General features: G+C 36.6%; 1 protein-coding gene across 1 annotated transcript in view; it reads right to left on the reverse strand.

Moving 5' to 3' along the window:
• Positions 1-21,953, reverse strand: part of MOXD1 (monooxygenase DBH like 1) — a 92,391-nt gene that overhangs the window by 57,643 nt on the left and 12,795 nt on the right. Inside the window, exons 2-4 of the mRNA XM_042939850.1 lie at positions 10,910-11,056; positions 9,162-9,329; positions 8,942-9,025 (exon numbers count right to left, since the gene is read on the reverse strand). Of these exons, the coding sequence (XP_042795784.1) occupies positions 8,942-9,025; positions 9,162-9,329; positions 10,910-11,056 (399 nt within the window). The remainder of the gene's footprint in view (positions 1-8,941; positions 9,026-9,161; positions 9,330-10,909; positions 11,057-21,953) is intronic.

Genomic DNA, 21,953 nt, shown 5'->3' on the forward strand with positions numbered 1-21,953 from the left:
ACTGAGATGCCAGCACTCCTAGCTCTTTCTCCAACAATGGAGCTCTTCTTGTTTTTAGGGTACTTTTCTCTGGGTATTTTGCCACAAATTTAACTTCCAAATTAAAATGTTAGTACTTCGGGGCACCTGGGGGCTTAGTTGGTTGAGCATCTGACTCTCGATTTTGGCTCGGGTTATGATCTCATGGTTCGTGAGACTGAACCCCAAATCGGGCTCTGCACTGACAGTGTGGAGCCTACTTGGGATTCTCTCTCTCTCCCTTGCTCTCTGCCCTTCCACTGCTCTCTCTCTCTCTCTCTATTTTAAAGTTTAAAATAAACTTTAAAAAATAAATAAAATGTCAATATTTCTTTCCACAAGTCCCTTTTTATAGACAGTTACAGTGAAAGGGGATAAAATAGGTCATTACCATTATTTTTACTTAACTCCAAAAAGGACTGTACCTGCTCAAACAGGAGGCTATGGTCTTCTTCTCAATGATCCTTATGCTACAAGATGTGTCCCATAAGATTAGCAGGCCACTCTTTTCAGTGAAATTATTTCCAGTTCCTATCTCCCTAACGTCATCTGTGAGATTTAACACTGTGCGCCTTTTTATAGCATGTGCATAATCTTTCACCTAATCATCTTAACTGGTCTTATTTAAATAACTTCCTAAATCACAAATGACATTTTATATGTGGCATTTCCTGTTAAGGAGCATTTCCAAACCCCACGTGTGAAAAGAGCAGAGTTCTGTGTGCTCAAAATGCTGTCGAAGTAGGTCTAAATCAATTCCCAGGATCTTTGAACTGGTATCTCTGGCAGGTTCTGATGGGATTATTCACATAGCACTTGGCCTATGCACCAATTCTGTAAGGATTCAAAAGCAGCCTTGGCTCTGAGAAAGTGACTCAAAGGCCCTGTGGCCGGATATAAGCTACCCGACATCTCTCACCCAAATTATTTGTCACTGCAACATATACCAGCTAGAAGGCTTGGACTAGTAGAATTGCATGGAGAAAGGTCCACTACTTTTGCTCAGAAGATCTGTGCTCAGTCTTCGCTCTGTGTCACAGAATTTGTGAATAGGGTTAAGCAAGTTACTTATGCAAGCTATGCCTCAGTGGGTTCATCTGGAAAGTGGTGGTAATTCAACTTGCCTTGTGGGAGGCTGTGAAAATCTAACAAGAGAAGCTATTTAAAGTAGTAAGAAACAGATAAACATATTACCTGCATATCTCCCTGCATTTAAGTAAAAGTCATTCCTATCTTAATATTCCCATACTTCTTCTGAAACCTACTTTGCCATCAACACCTACAATCCAACATAAATATCTTAGTATGAAGTTAGTGCTTTTGATAAAAATGCTGCTCATAAATGATTTACCAACTTTTATGGCCAATCATTATCAATAAATGTGCTAATGCTTTTCAATTTTGTCATCCAATGTTTTAGACTACTTTAAAAAGATGTCCTAGACTGAGATTAGAGTTGGGCAATAGAAGAGTAACAAAGAAAAATATCTCTTTCTGTCTGTCTGTTGAAATGGTATTACTTAAGACCAACTTAAGGAAGGCTAATGGGTGACCTAAGAATGTGAAAGAATATTTCCCAGAGGATAGTCACCAGCTGGCTTTTATCCTTACTCAGACAAGAACAGGAGGAAATTAGGTTAAATTTCATTTGGGTTAGAATAATGAGAGCAAGCTATGAAATCTAATTCCCAGGGAATCTTTCCTTCAAAATAAAATAAAAACTGACTTCCTACTGTGGTTTCAGTGCAGCCCTGATAAGTATGAGAAAATACTGGATGAAGTTTGAGTCGTCTGTCTCTATAATCCCCATCAAGAGAAAAAAACGAAAAATTACAAGCCCTTTACGCAACAGGTGTTGTCACTGGTACTCATTACATCTTCACTGGAAATCATTTTTCCTGCTTTACGAGTAAAGCTATAAACTCTGAGAGTTGAGTTTGCCCAAGGTCATCAAGCTAATGAAAAGCAGAGTTGGAATACAATCCCTACCTATCTCCAGAGCCCATACTACGTGCTATATCAACCGGTCAGCCTTGCTCGCCTTGGCACTCTTAGGTCCTATCCTTATTTAAAATTTACATTCTGTCCAAGATTCCGATTTAGATTTGGATTTAGATTTAGATTTAGATTTGGATTTGGATTTGGATTTAGATTTGGATTTGGATTTGGAGTTTGGATTTATTTCTCTTTCTTTCTTCCTTTCCTTTCTTTACTTTTTCTTCCCTTCCCTTTTTTTCTTTCTTCCTTGTCCTCTTTCTTTCTCTTTCTTTCTTTCCTTCTTTCTTCCCTTTCTTTATTTCTTTGTTTCTTTCTTTCTTTCTTCCTTTTTTTTCTTTCTTTCCTTACTTATCTATTTACTTATTTATTTACTTATTTATTTGTTTACTTAGATTTACTTCATTTAGATTATTTTCCAAGATTTAGAGGTATCTGAAATCCAATGTAAATTGGAAATATAGCCGGTATTTATGAGCTACCTAATATATGCCAAACATATAAGAACTCTATGGATATTATTTCATTTGATAATGGCAGTTACCATTTGAGACAAGTACTATTATTATCCCCTTTACAGATGGAAATCTAGGCTTCCAAATACATGCTAGAAGAGCCCAGGTCCAAGGGATTAAAGAAAGGGGCTTTTAAACCTCAAGGGAAATCGTGGCGTCCTAAGCATTTTTACCCAGGTACGCCTAGGGATAGTAAGAAGCAAGCGTATCAGGAATTCAGACCACAGGGCATCCAAACCCCAGCACATATTTCACTTTTAGTTTTAGCAAGTCATAGATATTTAGAAGTAAAAAGAGCCATTTGGAAACATCGGGTCCAATCCCTTTATCTTACAGACAAGGAATCTGAGGACCAGGGTGAGGTTAAGTACTTTCTCTAGGGTCAGAAAGCTAATTAGTGACAGAGTTAGCAATAAATCACTTCCATGAAAAAGCATGCTTTCAAAGTGAATTCAATTACCTTGTACTCTCAAGTGGCTATTAAGAACACCCAAGTAGTTAGACAATCTCCAATGTTTCTGTGAAGTAGATGTAACTCAAGAAGATCGAGAAAGAACTTTGCAACACTGAACATTCTAAGTCAGCAAGCTTTAAAAATGTGCTAATTTGAATCAACTTATCATTGACAGGAGCAGTGCTCTATTCACTTTTTTTTTTTTTTTTTTTTCTGTACAAAGTTATAATTTCAGCCACAGTAAATGGCCAAGTATTCTTCATCTCTTGGACAAAAGATACATGTAAACTTTCAGATCCACTGATACATGTATATATATTACATATAATATATATAATTATGTTAATAATTACAAACTCTAGATGACAAATTCCCAAAGAAAAGGATGATTCTTATGATTTTACAGCATAATTTTTCTACAAGATAAAGAATTATCCATTTTGTCAATGGGTGACAGAATCCACAGGTGCCAGTAGTAATGCACTGGTATTAAGAATTTAATAACCAAATATAGTGCTGCCATGTACTTAAAACGAATGGAAAGTACTTTCACAAAAAGCATACTTTGAAAGTTAATTTCTTTCAACATACTAAATAGATCTAGCTAAATATCCAAGATTTGCCTTTGTGAAACATGGTTGAATTGGTAAATAAATAAATAAATAAAAGGGAACATTGGTAAGCCAAAAACGTTCCAAAGAATTGTAATGTAAATGAGTGAAAATACAACTATTTGGTTAATAGTCAATAGCAAACACCTGTTAGTCTGCCACCTAATAGAGGGAAACTGAAGGTGAAGGCATGAAAAAAAAATGAGAACTAAAGCATAGAGTCTGTGGAAATGCATCCTGATGAGAAACCAATTCTATCAGGGAAGAAAAAAATCACATCAACGAAAATATATTTTGAAATATTATTTCAGGGAGAAAATGGAAGACGATATACTGACAAAGAGGAGATCATTCTAATAGTCAAATCATGTAGCTTGACAGTGAAAATTCTTACAATTTACTAAATTTAACCTGGAAATCTTACACATTTTCAGAAATAGAAGTCCTCTATCACACTTGACATTTCAGAATATGTTAATGCTAAAGTTTCCCATGTGATGGTGTTCTTATATTAAGAAGAAGAAAGAAGAGGAGGAGACGAGGAGGAAGGAGGAGGAGGAGGAGAGAGGAAGAGGAAGAAAGAAAAAGAGGAGAACAAGAAATAAACACAATAGGGAAACTGACCAGCAATGTTGATTTAACATAGTGCATAAACCCAAATGTTCATACTACGTGTCTAGGATAGGAAAATCAAAGTTTTGAAGGACTATTTCATGGCTATACAGTACTCTGGCTTCAAGAACATTTCATGGTCATTCAATATCAATTATCCTTAGATTTTCTTGTCCTAGGAAACATTCCCCCAAATTAAATCATTCAGATTTATGAGTGCCACCAAGGGAAAAAAACAGCAGCATCTAATATCAAGTCAAGAAAGATGTTCTGTTCAGTAGCAAGTGACAGCACAGTATCTCATTCTATTGGTGAATAGAATAGAATAGAATAGAATAGAATAGAATAGAATAGAATAATGATAGTGTTTTGTTTATCTCCACTTCACATTTCTACACAGGAGAAAGTTTTCACGGTGGCCTCCCTACATGAAGAGTGAGAATCTAGGTTTTATTTGGAATTCTGACTCTCTAGAAGGGATTGGCAGGCTTGGGATCCCTCAGCAACCTAGAAACCTAACAAGATGATCAATAGATGAGCAGTTGTGTTTATTGCTAGTGATCTACATAATTTTATTTAGTTACTTTATTTAAAACTATGTGCCAGGCATTGTTCTAATTACATATGTTAAACTCCTTTGATTCACTTAATAGTTGTAACAACCCTATTAGTTGAGAACTATTATGCCCATTTTCCAGGCGAGAAAACTGAGGCACAAGGAAGTAAATAATTCGTCTGAGGTCACACAACAAGTAAAGGTAATCCTCTCTTAAAACTCAGCAATGGTCAACCTTTCAGCATGATGCTCTTTGCTTTTCTGGGTCTCTTTACTAAACAGCAGTTTTCAATGAAAAGTCATTCAGACAATAATATTGAAAATAAATGGCCTGATAATAATAGTTGGGTTTGTTAACAGTTTTCTATGTGTCAGATATTGTGCTAAGTGGTAATACAATTTTATTAACTACTATTTAACCTTTAGTCTAAACAATTCCATAAGGAAGTTACCATGCAAATTTAAATGATAAAATTGACATGTGAGTGACAAATAACTCATCCATGGTTAAATGCCTGATGATGGAAAGCAAGGATCCAAATCTGGCCCATCAGAGTGCAGAACCCACCTATGCTACCATGAGGCTCACTGTCTCCCTATTAGAAAGGTGGGCCTTTAAGGCAAGATGGAGATGGGATGATGAGTCAGCTTGGATGTTTTTCTTGTCTAACCCTAACCCTAACATAATAGGCAGTCAGCAATTATTTATTAAATCAAATAAGATAGATCATGCTTAAACCGATGAGTTAGGAGTTTAGTTTATCTATGAGGAGAATTCTCTGACAATAAAAGCTACACACGCATACATACACACACACACACACGGGTGTGTTACACCAGTTGATAACCTCAGCTTCTGGCAGAGTATATCCAGTTGTCACCATCAGGTGATAATGATGTTACTATTGACTACAGAGAGCGGAAAGAATCACTTTCTCTAAAAAATTTTAAATTTAGGGTAAAGCTATGTATTTGGCAAAGCTTAAATAGGGTCATGTTTAAATATGGAGATATGGGCTGGACAGTGGGTCTCGAGAGTGAGAGACACAGAGGTGATCTCATATGAGGAGTGTGGTTTCGATATAAATTACCAAGAGCTTTCTTTTTCATAATCTCCATTTCTGTCTTCTAGTGTGGCATGCTGTCATCTGACAATACCAATATTTTGAAATCACAATTTTAAGCATTTTTCACAAAAACCAAAATACAAATCAATAAATGTGAATCCCAACTGAACTGAAACCCCAATAATTTTTATCATAATCCCATTATTCCTGTGGATGAAATTATTTGCCTTTATTAGTTTATAATTTTAGAAATTATTTACCTTATTATTTCATATTTTTGGTAGTAAATAATTTTTATCATTATATGATTAAAATTTAAATTAAGTGAATTAATATGTTTAAGTTTACTCATTCACATTAAATATATTCACACACAGCCACTGATATATTTCATTTATCTGCTTAGTTTTATAGTTATTACAACTACAAAATGTATGTTGGGCAGCACTATTAACATTTAATTGCAATTACACACTTTTCTTTGTTTGAAATGAGAGTGCAGACAACAAAATTGATTTCTCGCCATATTACTATTATCAATGTTCTTAAAACTTGCTGTGAACGACACATAATATAATACAATATAAAAGCAATGTTCTTTTTTCTGAGAAAGTACTTTTTGGTTTTTGTCTCAGAGAAGGACTGAGGCTTTTTGATACAGTGATTCGCTGGACATAAAATACAGAATAAAGACAGGCACCTAGCTGATGGCTCTTCAAAACAGGCGTCTTTGATTCTATGGAAAGAAGATATATTTGCCTTAAATTACCAGAAATCATCTCTGCTAAGGAAAAGAGAATGGGAATTATGTAATTTCTTAAGGTAAGTTTTAGATCTATGAATTCTACCCTAGAAATGAATTGACATTTTATTATAAACTGGCATGAGTTGCAAACGAAAACTGTTTTTTAAAAACTGTCTCAAAACGTATACAACCTGAATTTTTTTACAACATAGATATTTTGAATTTATTTTCCAAGTAGAGCTTCCTCTTCTCTCTTTTAAGATTTCATTTTGAAGTAATCTCTACATCCAACATGGGGCTCGAACTCACAACCCCAAGATCAAGAGTCACCACATGTTCCTCCGACTGGGCCAGCCAGTCTATTTAGGCTCATTCTTTTTTGCAAAATGTTCCATAGTACTTGACGACCTTTAGGATATTTTAGGATTTAACAACAAGCTCAGGAATCTATTCTGTAAGTGGTATTCTTAAGTAATAATAGAATTTTAAATGCCAGCCACCAACCCTCTGCCCCTGAAGCAACCAAATTTTGTATAACCACCCCCTCCTCTCTGACTTGCAGCCTGTACCCCAAACCCCCTCTTGCTAGGAGTAAAGAATTTCCATCGTCCTACAGAACTCCAAACATTCAAATACATGCCCACATATCTGAGTATTACTCTAAAAGCATGTGCCGGGAAAGCTAGCTAAGAATTCTCAGATGGGATACCAGGTAAGTGTCCTACGTACAGAGTTAGAACATATACTGACCTCCCTTAAGAGCAAATACTTTTATTTCATTTGACTTAATTATTAGCATTAATAATAAGAAAAAAATGCATTAATGTCAGTAGTTAAGGGCTTTATATCCTATCCGTTAACATTTGCTGAAAAATGAATCCAGGACCCATTTTGTGAAACATGTGCTTTTATTTCTGAACCTGTAGTTTTACATTTGTCCCTTAAGCCGAGTTCCCATTAAATTTGCTGCGAATGACACACAGTATTATATGGCACATAGTCTATATAAATATAACATTCTCTTTTCTGAGAAAGGCTTTTCATTAGCATAAGGGAAGGCCTTAGGCACTGGTATTAAGGCACATGCAAGAAACAGCAAATAACATTGCACAGAGGTAAATGGCTTATCCAAAGTCTCATCGTTGGTAAATCTTCTGATTGCAAAAATATTCTACAAGTATTTAGGACTACTTAGTAATTCAAAAAACATTCCCTTCCCCTGCTCTTCTTGCCTCTGTAAGTAGTGATGAATCATATCCGTAAGCAAAAGGCAGCTCTGTGCCACTAGACAGATATATTAGAAACTAACAAATCTAAGTCGCTTTACAGAATGTACTCAGTGTTTCCAACTCTGCCAAGAGGTTTTGAGGTTAAGAGGGAAAGTGTTATGGTGACCACCCTCTGCAGACGAAGAAACCAGGGCATTACCCCAGAGCAACTTACCTGAGAGCACGCAGTGAGCTAAAGAGACGACCTGCGAGTCAAACCCATGCATTTCCCTCTCGATTCTAGAATCCACACGTTTTCTCCTTTCTCACATCCACACTGCTTTGTTACAGAGTCTGAGGACTGACAAAAAGCTGATGATGTCTGGCCTTCTGAACGTTTAGAGTATTTGTATGCATGATTTAATTCTATCTTATTCTTTCCTGTGTCAAGGACACTTCTCCTACCTTCTTACTATAGTTTCCTGGAGAGTATGGATTATACATTCAGCCTCTGTGTAACTACCAAGCAGTACCTAGCACAGAACCAAGGACATGGAATTCTTTGAAAATACCTGTTTCTCCACTAGCTAGATACAAAAGTTTGGGGAAGCTATTCCCGGTGGAGGTGGGAGGGAGTTAGGTGCCACAGGCGAATTCTGTAATTTTTAATTTTGTAGGAATCCACCAATTTTCCTATTTTCTTATTTTCAAAAAATCACCGTAAAAATAGGGTTTTTTCTACAATATCCAATGTTTACAATGAAACAAGCCATTCTCAAACAATCTTGGTGGGAATGTAATGTTCCTGTATATAGTTTATCAATATGCAAATACATTATTTAAATTGCAAGTCCAGCAATTCCAACTGTACACAATGTTGCCTAGGAAATAGGCAGCACTATTCAAATGCATCCTTTAACTTTTACCTTAAAATGTAAAATTAGGAGCCAAAAGCCAAAATCCTAGCTACAATCCAAGATTTCCCTCTAAATTCAGTAACTCGTAAGACAGGGTGTGAGTCAGAGAAGCCAGTTACTTTGCTCTTGAAATAACTTTCATACAATTGAAAATCATTTCCATTTTTTAAATAATTTTCATTTTAACAACAATTTCCCCTCCATTTGTGCAAATTAAATTTGGCCTGTGAGTGAGTCACATACCTTTATTACATGATGCTTTTCCTGGAACACAGGAATTTTAAACATTTGGCACCAGTAGGTCGTACCTTTGTTTGGGATGGGGACCTGTCTTAATAAAAAGGGGAGGGGGACACAAAGTCACATTCTCTTGACACACTATTAAACACAAAAGTGTAAATAAAAACTCTTACATGCTTTCCATAAACCCACCCCTCCAGTCATAAAACCTGAAAAAACTTACGTCCTGATTAACAAGGTCAAAGTATGGTATGGCTGTAGACAACACGCTGGTTTTCTCAGGATTCAACAGCCGCAGACTCTTGGTGCCACGATTGGAGTCGTGGTACTTGGGGCCGGCTTCTCCCACATCTTCATGGTGGTAAGCCCAGATCACTCTCACTGTGCTCTCCTAGTGAGCAGACATGGGCACCATTATGTCTCATGAGAGCACTTCCCTTACCACTGAGCTGAGTTTAAGGAATTCTATTTAAAGCAGGATGCAGACGTGAAAAAAAAGAGAATAATGACATTGGGAGCTCTCAACATGGTCTCTAGCATTAATTGTGTCAATTTGATTCAATCATTAAGTGTCCAGATAGATGAGTTTCTTTTTGGAAGAAACGGTATCTCTTAGCACGCAAGATTATGGCTTCCAAGGCAGAATGAAAGGCAACTGACTCAGAGGTTATGCTTCCGTGCACATGGCGACGGTAAATCGTCGTCACGCCAGGTCTGCGCGCCAGCAACTAGTAGTCGCCAAGCAAATATTCTTGTTAAGAAGCAAGGATTCTGGAAAACTAAAGTCACCTTCCAGGTTAGCACCTTTACATTCACTATAGATTTTCCCCAGAACTGGCCCCGTCACATGTACGAATTGACAGAAAGTGCAAACACAGGAGGAATTTCTGATTCTGGGTTTATTATCCTAGAATCTAGCGTTAGTCATTTTATGAATCCTGGGAATTTCCAAGGGACTAGGGTATCCCAACAAGGGAAAGTACTGTCAGGTGAAATTGGTTTCCATTTAGCAAACAGGAGAGATTGCCCGAGGGGTGGTGGGCCAGGGGGAGGGCTTGGTGAGGTATGAAGAAATTGTTCAGTCCTCCCACAGAAAAAGGTGTCTTTGCCAGATCTCTGTAATAAGAACTTTGAAAATAAATAATAAAGCAAAAGCTATTTATTTTAAAAGCTATATTCTTTCTTAATAAGTCAAATGACTATAATTATTTTTCCAATTAAAGTATAATTGCACAGTATATTACATAAAAAGTGATCCACGTTTTTGCATGTGGTTTTCTTCTTCTTTTACTCTTTATGCTGAATGTTAATCAAAACTGGCTTCAGATTTTTACATTCCCATTTTTAAAGCTTTGATTTATCAAATAAAAAAGATAATTTGATTGATTTATACAAAATGAAACTGATCCAAGGAATTCATGGAAATTTCCAAAGTACCACATGAATTATATGCTGTCTAAATATTTAATTTACATATGCATAAAGATATTAATTTTTGAATGAAATCTGACAATAACAAATCTTGTGTCGGGAGGCAATTTTAATCAGTCTACTATTCATCTTGATTTTAGAAATTTACAAAAATAAATCACTCACAAATCAGATGAATTATACCCTAAAATTCAGTATCATAATTCCCTCTTGTGTAATACATTTTTTCCAACCTATATCTGTTGTATAGTCTCAAACTTTATGGAGAAAAAACTGGAAATCTTACAGATAAAATCATACCCACTTTAAATGGCCCTTCAAAATGTTAGATTCACACAAAAATTGCCTTTATTGAAATGCATAGTCTTAGATTTTCTGTGGCTTCTAAAAAAAGAATTCAAAGATATTCCAAAACAGACTGTGTGACTTTGTTTTCAAAGGTTATTTTTAAATATTTGTTCCTTTTATTCTATAAAGTCTTTCACCACTGTAAACAAACGTACAATTTATTCCTGTGGCATTCACTCATAGACTACTCACCGTTATACTCTTGTCATTTATGTCACATGTATGCAGTTCTCTGGTAAATTCAATTATTGTGTGTGTACTATTTTCCATGGCATATTCCAGGTGGTAATCTTGCTGAGCATCTTTTTTTAATTCTCTATTTGCATTTGTAAAATAATCCTGTGGAAAATATAAAAAATAAAAAATTAGGCTATCCCAAATTCAGAGTGGAAAAAATTTAGGTTAAGAATATTTAGGGGCACCTGGGTGGCTCAGTCAACTAAGCGTCCAACTCAATTTCGGCTCAGGTTATAATCTCAGAGTTCGTGGGTTCAAGCCCTGTGTTGGGCTCTGCACTAACAGTGTGTAGCCTGCTTAGGATTCTCCCTCTCCCTCTCTCTCTGCCTGTCCCCTGCTTGCATTCTCTCTCTCAAAATAAATAAATTTTAAAAACTTAAAAAAAATATTTGCAGAACCTGAAACAATTGATTCTGGATTTGCTCACTACAAAATACGGTATCTATAGCCATTTTTAAAGTCCTGGGAATTTTTAAGGAACTGGAGTATCCCAACTAGGAAATCAATTCCCTAAAAGAGTGGTCCATATTTGAATTTCTGGCCCTTCAGGAAAATGTGGGAAGGATTTTATAGTGTCATAGAGCATCAAAAGAAATGGAATAAATAGACATTCAAGATCACTTAGTGATTTTCATTCATACAAAGGAAAAGAGGAATTTCAACACTGTGAAATGGCTTGCCCCAAATGGAATTGACTAGTTTGTGATAAAGACAGGACCAACCCCAAGATAAGGACTTTTCTTACTATTACAGCAAGTGGAACTTCCTTTCACCACTCCTGAAAGCTAAGAGACCCCATCTGAGGTTATAGGCCATTTTAGTATGTGCTTTAATAGTAAATGCATATTAAAATGAAATGCAATGGAAAATTATGGAAAGAAATGAAACTAGTTGAATTATAAGACATCGAAAAACTGGAGAAATTTTGTTTTTATGGATCACCTATGATTTTTGTACTAAACTTGATCAATGGTATGCAGATCACTTCTGGGAGGCAGACAAATGCAATGGGGAGATCATGGGTTTTGAAATAAAATGGCTAGGATCTGATCCCTAGCTCTACCCCTAAATAGCCTTGGAGAATTGTTAAAGTCAAACTCTGAGCTTTTGTTCTAACATTAGTAAAATGGGGATAATACATACCTATTTTATGGATTTTGAAAGATAAAGAAATGAAACCATATATGGGGGGGAACTGCCTATTTAATATTGCCCATTTACTACTAATTTCCTTCCCCCCTTTGCAATATCATTTGGTTTTTATCCAAAATATTTTCCTATATCATTTACCATTTGCTTTCTACAGTAAGAGTTATAAAATTCATGGTGCTAATTTTCATTTCTTAGAGAAGACGCAAAGTTTGCCTTAATTATAATGGTCTTTGCATACATGATGATATTTTATCTCTAAAAACTCATAAATGGTTGGGGTGTCTGGGTTAAGCATCTGACTCTTGACTTCGGCTCAGGTCATGATTTCACAGTTCATGAGATGGAGCCCCATGATGGACTCAGCCCTGTCAGCATGGATTCTCTTTTGGGATTCTGTTTGTCTCTCTCTCTGCCCCTCCTCACCCCTCTCTCTCTCTCTCTCAAAACAAATAAACTTTAAAAAAATATAAAAATTTGTATTTAAAAAATAAAAAGTCACAAATGGTTGATTCAGACAATGCATGCTAAAAATGAACTACTGGGAGCTCATCAAAATAAAAAGCTCCTGCACAACGAAGGAAACAATCAGCAAAACTAATAAGCAACCGACAGAATGGGAGAAGATATTTGAAAATGACATATCAGATAAAGGGTTAGTATCCAAAATCTATAAAGAACTTATCAAACTCAACACCCAAAAAACAAATAATCCAGTGAAGAAATGGGCAAAAGACATGAACAGACACTTCTCCAAAGAAGACATCCAGATGGCCAACCGACACATGAAAAAATGCTCAACATCACTCATCATCAGGGAAATACAAATCAAAACCACAATGAGATACCACCTGACACCGGTCAGAATGGCTAACATGAACAACTCAGGCAACAACAGATGTTGGCGAGGATGCAGAGAAAGAGGATCTCTTTTGCATTGTTGGTGGGAGTGCAAGCTGGTACAGCCACTCTGGAAAATAGTATGGAGGTTCTTCAAAAAACTAAAAGTAGAACTACCCTATGACCCAGCAATTGCACAACTAGGCATTTATCCACGGGATACAGGTGTGCTGTTTCGAAGGGACACATGCACCCCCATGTTTATAGCAGCACTATCAACAATAGCCAAAGTATGGAAAGAGCCCAAATGTCCATCGACGGATGAATGGATAAAGAAAATGTGGTATGTAAATACAATGGAGTATTAGTCGGCAATCAAAAAGAATGAAATCTTGCCATTTGCAACTACGTGGATGGAACTGGAGGGTATTATGCTAAGTGAAATTAGTCAGAGAAAGACAAAAATCATACGACTTCACTCACATGAGGAATTGAAGAGACAAACAGATGAACATAAGGGAAGGGAAACAAAAATAATATAAAAACAGGGAGGGGGACAAAACAAAAGAGACTCATAAATATGGAGAACAAACTGAGGGTTACTGGAGGGGGTGTGGGATGGGGGATGGGCTAAATGGGTAAGGGGCACTAAAGAATCTACTCCTGAAATCATTGTTGCACTTTATGCTAATTTGTATGTAAATTTAAAAAAATAAAAAAATAAAACAAGTTTAAAAAAGAAATTAAATACATATAAAAAAAGAAAATGCATGCTAAAACATAATTGTACCTATTTTTACTAACATTAAAATTACATTTGAAGAAATGATTGCTGTGCTCAGCAAAAATAAATAAATAAATAAATAAAAATAAAGTATACAGGAAAAAAACCTTAAATTGTAAGTGTCACACTCAAATGGATGGCATTTGGCATTTTTATTCCTAGTACCTTTTCAAGGTAGCTATCAAGCATATGTAAATTTCACATGCAGATCATGCTCAAAACCCACATTATTAGTGATGGATGGGGCCTAACTAAGCTTTTTTCACCCTGGTAACAACTACAACTCACTGAGTACATACCACGCACGAGGACCAGTTTAAGCATGTATTAATACATGCACATGTGTTAACTCATTTAACCTTTACGTCAAGTCTATGAGATAAAATTATTTTCCTACTTCACCGATGAAGACACTAAAGCATAAAGTTAAGCATCGTGTCAAGTTCACAGGGCTGGTAAATAGTAAAGCCAGTATCAAAGCCAGAGAGTCTGACTCCAGTCTGTATCCTTCTTCATCGTTATACACCGTAGCGGCCATTGCTGGAAAAGTATGAGTTAGTTTATATTTTCTGTCTACAGAAATGTTTCTGTAAACATTTTTTTCCATGTAAAATGTTACTTTTTCTACTGGTAAAGTTGGAGGCTGTCAAAAAATTTATTCTGAGAGCCGGCTGTAACTGTGAAAACAATTCAAATGAAATACTCCTATCGTATTGTGATTTTCCCACTTGTGATCACATAGATTTTCAATATGTAGATGAGATAGCAATGCCTATGGACAATGAGAGATTCAGATAAATTGCACCTTTATACTAAGTTCACATTTCACTACATGATTCAAGCAATCACAGTTTTTGCAAACAAAAAGAACACAACACAAAATGCAATCAGCCGGAAGAGTAGAATAATTATCCTAGTCTTGCAAACATGCTTCCAAAACCATTAGTCCCACAGAATAGTCAGCTGGCTCCCCAACATTCCATTCCTTCTATTTCTACTCACCAATAACAATTCCTTTCAGCTATCCCACCTTCTTCTGGCTTTTCAGATAACTTAGCTACGAGAATATGGAAGAAACTGCACTCGGGTCTCACTGAATATCCCTTGAGAGCATCTATCCTGTGTAAACTACTGAGTGTCCAATATTTCAAAAAGATGGCTTCCAGACAAGCTCTGGACTCTTGGCAAAATGTGATTGTCTAAAAGAGGCTGGTATCTTCAACCTTATGGAGGGAAAACATGAATGGATTTTATTATAACTGAAATGTGAAACAGTCTAACCACCACCATAATTCCATTATAATTTGTTCACATTTTCTAGTACTTAAGGCCTATTTTAATATATGTCTTCAAATTTGATCACAGTATACCTTACCTATCACAACAGTATTATTGGTTACATGTTTACGTAAGCTGGGCCCCTACTGATGCTTAGAAATCCACATGTTAATCTCTTACTGTTTTCTCAGGAGGCCTCCCAAGACAAATATTCTAACCTTCTCGATTTAAGATGCCAACATTTCCCCACCCTCAGCTTATGATCACGCATCTCACTTCAAGAGAATTTCAGTTTCGACACACGGCAGCCCACATCTTGCCTTTTTTCCATCCAAAATAACATCCACTCTTTTGGAATTATAAAAATACTCAATGTAAAAGAAAGCAGGAGGGGCGCCTGGGGTGGCTTAGTCGTTTGGGCGTCCAACTTTGGCTCAGGTCATGATCTCCCAGTCTGTGAGTTCGAGCCCCACTGACAGCTCAGAACCTGGAGCCTGCTTTGGATTCTGTGTCTCCCTCTCTCTCTGCCCCTCCCCCACTCATGCTCCCCCCCCCCCCTCTCTCTCTCTCTCTCTCTCTCTCTGAAAAATAAACATTAAAAAAATTTTTTTAAAGAAAGCAGGAGAAGAGAAATATAAAGCAAAGAGCAGACGGGACAAGTACAAAACAAATACATATAAATGAAATAAAAGGGAAATATTACAATAGATCCTACAGACATTGAAAGGTTAATAACTTCATGGAGATGCATGGGTGGATCAGTCTGTTAAGCTTCTGACTTTGGCTCAGGTCATGATCTCACAGTTCGTGACTTCGAGCCCCACATCAGGCTCTGCACTGGTGATGCAGAGCCTGCTTGGGATTTTCTCTCTCCCTCTCTCTCTCTGCCCCTTCCCCACTTGCACTCTCTGTCTCCCTCTCAAAATAAATAAACTTTTTTAAAAAGGCTAATAATATTATGCACACCTAGACATAAACAACTTGGATAATTTAGATGAGAGAAGGGCAAAGTTTTTGAAAGACACAAACCAGTCAAATTTATTAAGGAAAACAAATATTCTGAATAGCCCTATAATCTACTCATGGGTAAAAATCTTCTTACAAAAAAAAAAAAAGCTAAGCCAAGGTGCTTCCACTTGGAATTTTGCCAAATATTTATGGAAGAGATAATACAAATCCTTCACAAACTCTTCCAGAAGATAAAGAACAGAAAACACTGCCCAACTCATTTTTTGATGACAGCCTTACCCTGATACCAAAATCAAAGGCATTACAAAAAAAAAAAATGAACAAAGCAGTATTTTTCATGGGCTGAAATGCAAATTTTCTTTATATTGTAGCAAATATAGTGATATATTTTTCAAAGGATAATATATCTGGGCACCTGGCTGGCTCAGTCAGTTGAACATCTGACTTTGGCTCAGATCATGATCAGGTCATGATGTTTTTGATACGTGAGAGTAAATTTTTCTTTATAAAACAGATGCATTATTAAATCTAAATTTTTTTATTTTTTTTAAAAATTTAAATGTTTATTTTTGAGAGAGAGGGAGACACAGGATCCAAAGCAGGCTCCAGGTTCTGAGCTATCAGCACAGAGTGCGATGCGGGGCTCAAACCCACCGACCATGAGACCATGACCCAAGCTGAAGTCGGTCACTCAACCACCTGAGCCACCCAGGAGCCCCTAATCTAAATTTTTGACATAGAAATACATTCATTTAGGGGCGCCTGGGTGGCTCAGTCGGTTAAGCACCCGACTTGGGCTGATCTCACAGTTTGTGAGTTCGAGCCCCGCATCGGGCTCTGTGCTAACACCTCAGAGCTTAGAGCCTGCTTCGGATTCTGTGTCTTCCTCTCTCTGCCCCTCCCCTGCTCCTGCTCTGTCTCTCTCTCTCAAAAGTAAAACAAAAACATTAAAAAAAAAAAGGATAACATATCATTAGCACGCAGATTTGGTTCAACATTACAAAATCAATCAATACAATTCATAATATCAAAGTCTAAAAAAGAAAACCATACAATCATCTTAATAAATGCAGAAAAACTATCTGAAACATTCATTCATGGTGAAATTGCTCAGTAAACAGCAGCAGAAGGGCACGCCCTTAACCTTATAAAGAGCATCTGTAGAAAATCCTACAGCAAACATCATACTAAATTCTTCCCCTAAACTTGGGAACAAGTCTTGGGTATAAGGCAAGGATGTCCACACTGCCAGCTTCCAGACAGCCCCACTATTGACTGTCCATTTCTGACAGTTTATCTCTATTTTTTCCCATTCCTAACCATACACATCAAAGTTCTGTCCTTGACATTATACTCCTCTGTCTTTGTATTTCATCCTTTGGGAATCTCGTCTACTCCAAGAGTTTCCAATCATCACCTTCATTCAGTATCACATATCCAAAAGTCTAACTCCACTTGGAAGTCTTAGTGTCCTTTCAAAATGCAATATATCCAAAATTGTATTTACCCTTTGTCTGTCTCCCTGGTTTTCCAGTTTCCCTGATTTTTTTTTCCATTACACTGCCACTCTCCTATCATCCAGATTCAAAACTGCAATCTTCTTTAACTTCTTCCTCAATTACTCATACCTCCACAGAACCCGTCAGTTCCTTCTTTGAAAAAATAACCCGTCTTTCGCTTCTACTCGATTACAACTTCCTCTACCTCACTTCAGACTATCACCTGCATTATTTCTGTCAAAGTTTTCCTTGAAAATCACTCTCAGTGGATCACTGTGTTTTATTCGATGGTATACGGTAGAATTCTAGAACGTAGATTCAAGTTTTTCTACAATTTAGCCTAACTTGATTTTTCAGTGTCTATCACTAATCCTACCACATGATCTCTACTATCTATTTATTATTCCCCTCAAATTCTGCCCTTTTCCTTTTTCTCCTTTTGTTCACACTCTTCTTCTCTGTCCTCCCTATTCTCTTTACCCCACTGAGAAATCCTCTCCACTAACTCCACCTATTGAAACTTAACTCCATTGAAATGCTTTCTTCCCTTCAAGACTCATGATTCTATCTGCTCTATGAAGTTTTCTTTGATCATTCCAACTGGAAGTGATCATTCCCTCTTAGAATCCTTACTCCTCTTTTGCATTCCCATGTCGCCTGTAATATATTCTAGACATAGAATTATCTTCTCAACCATGTAGTAACTGCCTAAAAATAGAAAGCTAACCTTATCAATCCAGTTATACATCTGTACCTTTAATATAGTTGTGTGCACTGTAAATGGAACAAAAAGAGGGAGAGTGATTATTTTCCCAATTGCTCTCAATTACATTTACATATGGTTAAGATCCATGTGGAATGTGCTTAACCAGATGCTAGGATGAGTTGAGTCTGCATGATCGGCCATCTAGACACATCTGGCACTGAAATCTGGGAACGTTGTTGTGACCTTTTAGCCCCTAAATGGACATGAATCTTATGGAACTGACATCCTCATTTAGAAAAAAGAGTTTATGCATGCAACAGCTCTTTGAAATCCTTTTACACTAAGAAGGCATTCCCCACCTATTTTAAAGAAATAGGACAAAAAAAACAAAAACAAAAACAGATCTAAGAGAGAGAAATCGTGTTTCAGAATCTTTTCTAATGTGAATTTATATCCCGAGTGACTTGTATGTTGCAGATGCTTATTAAATATAGGTAATTTTAAAAGGAGCATCCTGCCTTTCCTTTTGCCAATTCTAAATAAGGGGACAATTATGGAAATAAAAGAGAAGAACTCAAGAACCATAACCCAATATTCACATCTTAATGGTATGAGAATAGATTAACTTGGGAGGTGCACAATTATTCCCCAGAAGCACCTTAATTCTTCCTTCAGCTTGTGTTAAGAAAATACATGAACTATAACCAAACACAGTCTTAATGGTGTCGACATTATACAATAAAAAAATGGCATATTGGCAAACCTTAAAAGGATAATTAAGTGAGGCAAGAGAAGAGAAAAAAACCAAAAAAAAATCTGCATCCCTAATTTCCTATCATTCAACTATTCTTGCCAGGAGGAAGAAAAGAAGTAAGGGAGGGAGAAAAAAAAAGAGCTAAAAAGAAACCAAGTCAGTCAAAGAACAGTCAATCTTGAAAATCCTTCATGCATATTGGCTAAACCTAAAAGAGTACACTCAGTGAAGTTAATGGTTTCCTGACAGTTTGACAAAGGGATAAATGTTATCTGAGTAGGTAATTAAATGGAATAATTATTTGGTACTATTATCCACTTGGAGAAAAAATAAACTAGAGAATGAAATTGACAGTAAAACACCAACCAATTAAGAATCTGATACCAATAATAGCACTTAGAAATTTATTTTCACCAAACCATACTGTGTAGCACTTATGAGATATTTATGGAATTTCCCCAGATCACTATTACTCCCTGGTTTTCACCTTTACAATTAGAACTGAATGGCACCCGTCACCCCCACTGCCGGTCCCAGTTAGCAAATAGAGCCCAGATGCAACACTGTCACACACCCATGGTAAAGACCGTTCCTCAGCCATTGTCCTATGGTGCCTGATATTCCAGTACTTTTAAAATAAAAATAGGGGGCTTAGTCAGAGTGGCCAAAATGAAGAAATCAGGAGACTATAGATGCTGGAGAGGATGTGGAGAAACAGGAACCCTCTTGCACTGTTGGTGGGAATGCAAATTGGTGCAGCCGCTCCGGAAAGCAGTGTGGAGGTTCCTCAGAAAATTAAAAATAGACCTACCCTATGACCCAGCAATAGCACTGCTAGGAATTTATCCAAGGGATACAGGAGTACTGATGCATAGGGGCACCTGTACCCCAATGTTTATAGCGGCACTCTCAACAATAGCCAAATTATGGAAAGAGCCTAAATGTCCATCAACTGATGAATGGATAAAGAAACTGTGGTTTATATACACAGTGGAATACTACGTGGCAATGAGAAAAAATGAAATATGGCCTTTTGTAGCAACATGGATGGAACTGGAGAGTGTGATGCTAAGTGAAATAAGCCATACAGAGAAAGACAGATACCATATGGTTTCACTCTTATGTGGATCCTGAGAAACATAACAGATACCCATGCGGGAGGGGAAGGAAATAAAAAAAAAAAAAAAAAAAAGAGGTTAGAGTGGGAGAGAGCCAAAGCATTAGAGACTGTTAAAAACTGAGAACAAACTGAGGGTTGATGGGGGGTGGGAGGGAGGGCAGGGTGGGAGGGAGGACAGGGTGGGTGATGGGTATTGAGGAGGGCACCTTTTGGGATGAGCACTGGGTGTTGTATGGAAATCAATTTGACAGTAAATTTCATATATTAAAAAATTAAAAAAAAAAAAAAAAATAGGGGGCTTCTGGATGGCTCAGTTGGTTAAACATCTGACTCTTGGTTTGGGCTCAGGTCATGATCTTGTGGTTTGTGAGTTCGAGCCCCGCACAGGTCTCCACACTGGCAGTGTGGAGCCTGCTGGGGATTCTCTCTCCCCCTCTCTCTGCTCCTCCCCTGCTGTGTGCTCTATCTGTCTGTCTCTCTGTCTCAAAAATAAATAAATAAACTTAAAATAAATAGGATTATTGATCACAGTGCTCTCTCATTGCCACAGTTGGATGTCACAGCCGTTATAAAAATCTAATTGTATGATATATATTGCATATATTATAAATTAACATAAAATACTGGTAAATAAAAGTAGGCTTCAATTAAGTATCATTAATAACGGGCTTTATGAGGACAAGAGGGTTGAGGAGGACACAGAGAACCATGGTTCTGTAAAGATTTTGTAAAAGCTAAAAAATAAAATTTGAAGATGTTTTAATTATGTAAATATAAAAGCTGATTTGCAGAAGTCATTCTTCTTTATATTTACTCAGCTTTAATATTCTGTAAAGTGAAATATGAAGTAATGTTACCCAACATAAATGGGGTTATGTGGATTTCAATCATATTCTAACTCAGCTACCTACATGAAGATCAACTTCAATATGAATTGTCAATGAGGTATTATATTTGTTTTTATTGTGGATTACTATTATTTTAATCAGGTTTTTAGCTTGTTTTACTTTTTAAAGATAGAATATTACCTGCTACCCTTGAAAATCTGAGTTGATAATTAGACTCCAGCAATCAAGTTAATCCGTGGTTGTGTCCTAAAAATGAAACATGTTCTCACAGGATATAGTTTCTTTTGAACACCGTGCTTTGAAAAAGATTATGAAATACACCATCGAGGTTTCAAAATGCTGTGTGGCAATAGTAAAGTAAGTGAGCATCAGCATCCATTGACATTTATCAGTTAGCACAACAGCAGGAATCCTGACTGCCACTTTAAAACTAACCTCCTTAAAAAGCTAGCTGCGATAATCTGCAAGATTGCTCTGACCTCGTGTTAAAAAACGTGATTACACAGATGTTAAATTGGTTCTTAAGCATTGCCAGTCTTTTTTCTCTCTCTTGAATAAAATCTCTGCAACAGAAAAGAGCTTCGACCGGCACTGTGTTAAACAGGATGAAGTGAAAACCCTTCTGGGTGTAATAAAAGATATGAATAAACCCGGCCCAGCCTGGAGAACTGAATGTAAGCACAGCTGCAAGGGAACCTTGAGAAAAATGTTACCATCTGTCATCATTTTCTTCAACAGGTGCTTGTAGTTTTTCCTCTTTTTGGAAATCTCAAAAGCCTTGTTACTTCAAACATTTCTGTTTGTAACATCAGCTTCTATAATAAGTGTTATGGTGGTTCAATAATATTGATAGTATAATAATAAATATTTTTGTGTTAAAGAGAATCTTTGATCCTAAAAAAAAAATCCCAAACTGGATAAACAAACTATACAAACATAATCTTCAGATTTCAGTGTAAGCTGGTTTTAAGAAGTCATTTCTTCACTAACCTTAGAAATTGGAGAGGAATGTCAAAACAGAAGGGGCGTGCCTTCTAGAAACCACTTCAGAT

The sequence above is a fragment of the Panthera leo genome, chromosome B2 (genome assembly GCF_018350215.1).
Source record: "Panthera leo isolate Ple1 chromosome B2, P.leo_Ple1_pat1.1, whole genome shotgun sequence".
In the NCBI taxonomy this organism is placed as follows: Eukaryota; Metazoa; Chordata; class Mammalia; order Carnivora; family Felidae; genus Panthera; species Panthera leo.